The sequence below is a fragment of the Hibiscus syriacus genome, unplaced genomic scaffold, assembly GCF_006381635.1.
Source record: "Hibiscus syriacus cultivar Baekdansim isolate YM2019G1 unplaced genomic scaffold, ASM638163v2 tig00110847_pilon, whole genome shotgun sequence".
Classification (NCBI taxonomy): domain Eukaryota; kingdom Viridiplantae; phylum Streptophyta; class Magnoliopsida; order Malvales; family Malvaceae; genus Hibiscus; species Hibiscus syriacus.
The window spans coordinates 1,446,125-1,453,374 of NW_024062888.1; the positions used below are offsets into that span (position 1 = coordinate 1,446,125).

Genomic DNA, 7,250 nt, shown 5'->3' on the forward strand with positions numbered 1-7,250 from the left:
AAGTTCTCATTTTACTTTAAAGAATTATGCATAGCAGGAGGATCCCACTCCCACTCACCATTCACTCCCGCTTTCCTACTCTGCCTCCTGTCAAACAAAACCCGTACATTTTCAGCTTCATTTTTTTTATTTTTAATTTTTCTACTTTCCCTATAAAATTCAAACAAACCCCAAAAATATAAAAGATATCGGAAGCGCGTGAAATATATAAAAAAAATTGTTATTTGCAAATGATATCATTCCATTCAATCATGGGATTCCGGTACAAAAACTGACGTTTTCGCAGATTTGTTGCTGCTCATTGTATTTGCATGAGATAATCTGACATTTTCTAATCATTTGTTGGATCATCCATCCTATAGATTTTCCTTCGAAACATCATGTGATTTGATTGATCAACAAAAACCCATCAAGGATTTCCTTTCGTTTTCTTCTTTGTTTCGAGTTCTCCTTCTCGACGAGATTGGATCAATGGGGAAAAGCAATAGCAGCAGAGATTGGGCTCATATCTATGCCATTTACGGCATGAACCAATGGCAAACCCTTGTTTTCCTCTTATGTCGCGCTGTTTTTTTCTCCCTGTTTTCCTTCGTCTTTCTTTTCTACTTCCACCCTATCTTCCACTTCTTCCAAACCTCGATTTCAGCTGTCTGCTTGTTCCTCGCGGCGGTAAACTTTTTTTACTCCGCCGGGCCTTTGCATTACGAGATGGCGCAGCGGATTGTGGGGTCGGTTTACGATTGGTCGACCGTGAAGCTGGCGCTTGATGTCGGTTGCGGCAGAGGGATTCTTCTCAAATCGGTGGCGACTCAGCTTAAAAAGACCGGGAGTTCGGGTCGGGTCGTTGGGTTGGATCGTTCTAAACGGACTACTTTGTCCATGCTCCAAACTGCGAACATTGAAGGTTTGTTAACCTAAACCCTTTTTAATACGGATTCATACATTAGATGTACCGTTAAAAATGGCGATGGAAAATTTGTAACAGGCGTGGGGGAGTACGTAACGTGCAAAGAAGGTGATGTGAGGAGTCTCCCGTTCCAGAATAACTATTTCGACGTGGTGCTTTCGGCCGTGTTCGTCCACACGGTGGGAAAAGAATACGGCCAGCGAACGGTGGAGGCGGCGACGGAGAGAGTGAGGGTGTTGGGGGAGATGGTCAGGGTGTTAAAGCCCGGCGGCGTGGGCGTCGATTGGGACCTCCTCCACGTTCCGGAATACGTGCGGCGGTTGCAGGAATTAAAGATAGAGGATATTAGAGTCTCCGAGAGTGTAACCGCCTTTATGGTTAGCAGCCACATGGTATCCTTTAGGAAGCCTAATCAGCATATTGTGGGTCCCGGGGATGTCCGGTTGGACTGGCAGTGCTGATCTGGAAATAAAAGTATACGCAAAAGAATATTCATCAGTATTTATAGCGTTAAAATCTAATTTTGTGGGAGTACTTTTGTTTTTATTTTAGTTTTAATTTATATACGTCTGGGGAGACGAAGCCAAACCATATGATTTTGTTTATATATGTCTGTGAATAATTAATAAATTTTGTTCTTCCCATGGTTTTACTCTGCATGTTTTTTATGCATTTTTATTTTTTTTCAATTTAATCTTTCATATAAACTTTATTTTTTTCTTCATCTTTACATATATCAAAGTTATACGGAAAATTTTACAATATTCGACGAGCACCGCTGAGAATCATTAATTTAATTTATAAAAATTTAAAATTCAAAAGACTCAACGTATGATAATAAATTAGTTAAAAATTTAAAAATAAATTATTTAAAATAAAATATTAATTACATTATTTCTCATAATCTTCTTTTAACAGTTTTAAATAATTTTTTTAAAGGTGAACTATAATTTTTTATTGTTAAAAAAGATTATGAAAAATAATGTAACTAATATTTTATTTTAAATAATTTACCTTTAAATTTTTAATTAATTTATAATTATATATTAAATTAAATTAATAATACTTAACGGTACTAATCATTAGTAGTGCTCATTGAACGTAGTAGACTCATTCAAATTATAAACAAATATAATTTATGTATAAATATTATTCATAATAATAGGCTGGCACCCATTAAATATGTTTCTTTTTAACTAAGAGTTTTTATTGCCGAGAAAGACTAAACTAAGAGAATCTGAAAAACAAAGATATTATCTCATAATTATTCTAAATTATTTGAAAAGAAATAATTATTTTTCTAAAATTTGTGTAAAATTGTTGTTTCATGAAAATTTCCGTTTTTCTCTTTGTTTTTCGGCTGAGAAGGTGAGACAAAAGGAAGTTTTTCGACTGTAAATTCGGCGAAAAGTTGGAAGGAGATCAAAAAGGTTGAAAATGGAGTAAAAGAGAGATTAAATTTGTGAAATTTTGGAAATTATTATTTTTAAAATTAATATTAAATTATAATATATTAAAGTCAAAAGTTAAATTTATTATTATGTCAATTTTAATAAATGTAAAATTATTTATTGTTACATTTTGGACCTCAAAATGGTTAATTTATTCTTTTATAAATTTTATAATAAGAAAGGTAATAAAAAGTATCTTCTAATTAAAGATTAGGGTAATCTATGTCAAATAACACTCATCTTTAAGCTCAGGCTCGAAAATACCATCGACATTTCAATTTTGTCAATTTTAGCACGAACGTTTATGTTTCACTGTAATTTTGTCACATCTCCGTTAATCCGTTAACGAGACGATGACATGACATCTTTTTTTGTGACGGCGATGACATGATTCCCTCATCAAAACGTTGTCATTTTGGCACGACCGTTTTGATGCTTAAAAAGCTCAAAACGACGTCGTTTTGTTAATGAAAAATATGTTTTTCATGAGATTCGAACCATAGGCATATAGAATCCAAATCTAAATACCCAACCACCAAGCTAACTTGAAAACTTGGTATAATCTTAACAAAACTATTATAAATGTTCATCACTACCACCGTCACCCTCATATCTTCCTCCATCCATAACGGCTCTACTACTATTTTTCAATCATTATCTTTAACATCACAACCTAGAATTCATAAGTGGTATTGCTTGGATTTTCATGCTGAGGGAGAATAGTACCAACAGATGCAATTTCTGTTCATGCTAAATTTTCAGATGCTCAAGGGTATTGTAGTCTTGCCAGCCTTTCTTCTTTCGATTTGAACCTGCACTGCTGGAAACTGCTTTCCTGGGAAAGGAAAGCTTACTGTTCCAGTCACGCCATTGTTTTGTTATTGGCATACTGGGGATTAGCATGAGATGAATTATAGAGTGAACTCTCGAGCCCAGAGCCTTTAAATAAGGATCTCGACTGATGTCCATCAATTTTTTCCAAACCTATGGAAGAAACAGATTCATTCAGTTGCTTTGGAGGAACAGGGCTAAACCCCGGGGCTAACTGGACGGGTAACTGGATTCTTCTGCATCCCAACTAATGAAGCTGAGATAGTTCTAGCAGCTAAGGCATCACCAGTACCAAAACTTGGCATAATAGCATTAGTTCTGGATGGCATCACAATTCCCGACATTTTTGTCAGACTGTAGTATGTACCATTAGAACCAACACTGACAGGCTGTTGGATAGCAAGCGAATGAGTAGCAGGATGAGAAAAGCCTAAATTATCTTGCACGTTGCACCTCACTCGTTGTTAAATGTCCATTACCCAATGTTGTCAAACCTTTAAAGCTATTAGTCAGAAAAGTAGCATCTTCCATTGACCACCCGGATCCATGCATCTGAAAAGGTTGCAGATGCTGAGGGAGAATAGTACCAACAGATACAGGCAGTGGATGTTTAGCATCAAACGTCTCACACTGGCTAATGAGGGTGACTGTAGTAGTGATGAATATTTATAATAGTTTTGTTAAGGTTATACCAAGTTCTTAAGTTAACTTGATAGTTGGGTATTTAGATTTGGATTCTAAAGGTCTACGGTTTGAATATCATGAAAAACATATTTTTCATCAACAAAACGATGTCGTTTTGCGCTTTTTGAGCATCAAAACAGTTGTGCCAAAACGACGTCGTTTTGATGAGGGAGCCATGTCATCGTCGTCACGGAAAAAAGATGTCATGTCATCATCCCGTTAACGGATTAACGGCGAAGTGGTAAAATTGCAGTGAAACATAAACGTCCGTGCTAAAATTGACAAAATTGAAACGTCAATGACATTTTCGAGTCCGAACTTTAAGATGAGTGATATTTGACATAGATTACCCTAAAGATTATTTGCGTAGTTTAATCTTATTTCTTTGGATGGTAAAGCATATGTTTTTATTTAAATATCTCGTATTATAAAAATAAATTTAATATTCAATATTATTTGTTTATTAATTTTCGAAGTTACCTTTAAAGAAATCTGTCATAACCGGTTTTTGTTCGGGTACGAATTTTTATTTATTTGGCGGGAAAAGTGATGTGAATAAATGATTTTTAAAATGTTTAAGGAGTCGTCATCGGTCTTTTGGGTCATGTAGGTCGAATACGTAAAAATTATCTTTTAAAAGAGTTTTTAAGAAAATATCAGTTAAAAGATAAATTGGTATGCGTTTTAACCAAAAATTCATTCTTTTTAATAATAAAAAGGGATTCGTGGTTGATTACGTTTGGGGAAGGATTAACACTCCCACAACACCCAAAATTGGTACTCATTAATTATAAATTGTCTCTATTATTTAGAAATTTAAGAATTCAAAGATATATTTAATTCATAATTTTGTGATTTCAAATTTATTAGTATAATTTTAAGAAAAAATATATTAATTTTTATAATTTTATAAATAAGATATTTATTTATTTAGAAATATCAGAAAAAAAACTTCTAGGTGCTTTAAGACAGTTCATTTCTTAATATTAAAAAATAAATATATAAATATTAATAAAACATTTCTCTAAAAATAATTAAAATAAATTAATATGTAATTTATAAAAATAGGATATTTATTTAAGAATATCAGAAAATGACTTCTAGTTGCTTTAAGACAGCCCATTTCTTAATATTAAAAAATAAATAAATATTAAAATATTATTATTTTTCTTAAAAGTAATTTATATAAAATTAAATTTATAAATAGGATTAATATATAAAAAAATATGTAAAAAATATTATTTATTATATATGTTTATAATAACATAATAATTAAAGTAATAATTGAAACATATCAAAAGAAAAAGGTAATAAAAATAGAATAATAATGATCAAAATAAAAAAAATTAAAATTATACCATCATATTCATAAATATATAAGCTTAAAATGTAAAAATAATAAAACTTATGATTAAAATGACAATTATATAAAGATTAATGATCAAATTATAAAATATGAACAATTAATGGACATAATTAGAATCATAAAAAAAGTAACTACTAATAGTGTAATTAACCCTTATTAATTAACCAGTGATTAAAATATAAATTATTAAAATCTAAGGGACTAAATATGTTATTTACCCTAAAGATATATAATTATACTGAAAATGACTAAAATAAAATAAAATAAAATTCGAAGACTAAATTATAATGTTTAGAAATTTAATTTAGTGACTAAAATATAAAATTACAAAACTATAAGGATGGCGGAAAGGGACCATGTGTGAAATTATACAGAAGCCCCTTCCCCAAAACGATGTCGTTCGGGAGAGGGTATATAAACCCTTTAACCAGCCCAAGAGAGAGAACTTCTCTCATTTTTCTCATTTTTCCAATTTGGTTCTCTCTCTAAAAAGAGAGAACACTCTCCCTTTTCTCTAATCTTCCCTCACCGGAGGGAAGACGATCACCAGCCGACCTCCTTGCACCGCTGCCAACCTTACTGCCGACCACCGTTTACGGTGGCCGAAATTTCCCAAACTACCCCAAAATAAAGCCTTAAACACACTAAGGCCGAATCCTTTTTTAGTTTCTCCTAAAATACTCCCAATCGAAGTAAATCTAGAGAAATACCTTCGGGTATTTCGAATATTTTGGTGGTGCGTGGATGAACGGGGAGCCTTCGGTCACCGTGAGGTCCTCTTCGATAAGCTTTTCTCGTTTTTTATTTTTATTTTGTGGTATTTGGTTGTGGTATTACTGCTGGTGGTTGCCCTCGTTCTTCTATGTTTCTGTCTATTCTTGGTGGCTGTCATTCCTCGTTTTGCTTGTTGTTGTCTCTCGGGTTTTTGCTATATTCTTTTCAGTTTGTAGGATTCGGTGGTTTTTATAGCCACCACCGAGGCTCTCATCGGACTGGTTAAAGAATGGAAGCTTCGGTGAGTCACTAAGGCTATGCGGTGACTCACCATATAGCTTCAATGTGGGGCTACTTCTGGAGTCCTCGGCAAGGCGTCGTGACAGTGGTAGCATCGGCAGCAGCTGGTTGGACCATCTGGCTTGGGAGGTGTCGGCAGAGGCGGCTGCTGGGAGTTCTTGGAGGCGACGGCTGGGTGATAACCTAGTGTTATGAAACCCTAGGGCTTCATACTGGTATCCTGTGGACCGTTGGATCAATACTAGATCCAATGGTGGAGAAGCAAGGCGACTGGGATGAGATGAAAACCCTAATCTTGTTTTAGGATTTGATTAGGCCATCTGGATTGGACTTGGAATTGTAATCGGGCCCTGATTTTGAGTTTTGTAATATTTATTTAATAATAATAATAATAATAATAATAATAATATTATAATAATAATAATAATAATAATAATAATAATAATAATAATAATAATAATAAAAGCAAACTGAAAATTTAATGTCTACAAAATCCATTGAAAAAAATGTTTTTTTATTGATTTAGTGAATGATGAATATCGTTGAATGAATGCAAGCTATAAAGTCCCTAAAATTCAATATCAAACAAGAGAAGATTGGAAGATTGGAAACTTCTATGGCAATGGCCACCTCAACAGGTTCTCGTCCGACGAGGCCTCCACATCATCAAGAGCACGTGAACTGGTTTCCTCATAGCAGTCAACATCGACGTTTTCAGCAATTTCATGTGAAGCATTTCACACAAGCAAACTAACAAATGAAAATGGTCCCATTTGCCTCAACCGTTTCGTATCATTGGAGTGGTCCCTAGACCACTGCCAAATCTGCCAGCAGTGGAATGAGCGGCCTCCTGCAGATATCAGGCCCTCCCAACGTCCTACAACAGTACACGAGGGAGAAGAGACAAAAATCCCTCTTACATATATAACAAGCATCATCAAACAAAAATGGGAGGAAAATCAGGGGGCTCTTCATCAAAAAAGGGAGATTTTTAGAG

At 33.9% G+C, this 7,250-nt stretch overlaps 1 protein-coding gene across 1 annotated transcript; it reads left to right on the top strand.

The window, feature by feature from the left end:
- Positions 1 to 456: 456 nt before the first annotated feature.
- Positions 457 to 1,388, top strand: LOC120143409. Its single transcript, XM_039157737.1, has 2 exons — positions 457 to 904; positions 986 to 1,388. Exons 1-2 carry the CDS (start codon positions 472 to 474, stop codon positions 1,366 to 1,368), a joined length of 816 nt encoding a protein of 271 aa, XP_039013668.1. The 5' UTR covers positions 457 to 471; the 3' UTR covers positions 1,369 to 1,388.
- Positions 1,389 to 7,250: the final 5,862 nt, after the last annotated feature.

What these genes read in the sequence shown, in the direction of transcription:
- LOC120143409 (XM_039157737.1), top strand. Translation starts at nt 472, where the DNA reads ATGGGGAAAAGCAATAGCAGCAGAGATTGGGCTCATATCTATGCCATT. An exon ending in CCAAACTGCGAACATTGAAG is followed by an intron (nt 905 to 985) that starts GTTTGTTAACCT and finishes AATTTGTAACAG; the next exon opens with GCGTGGGGGAGTACGTAACG.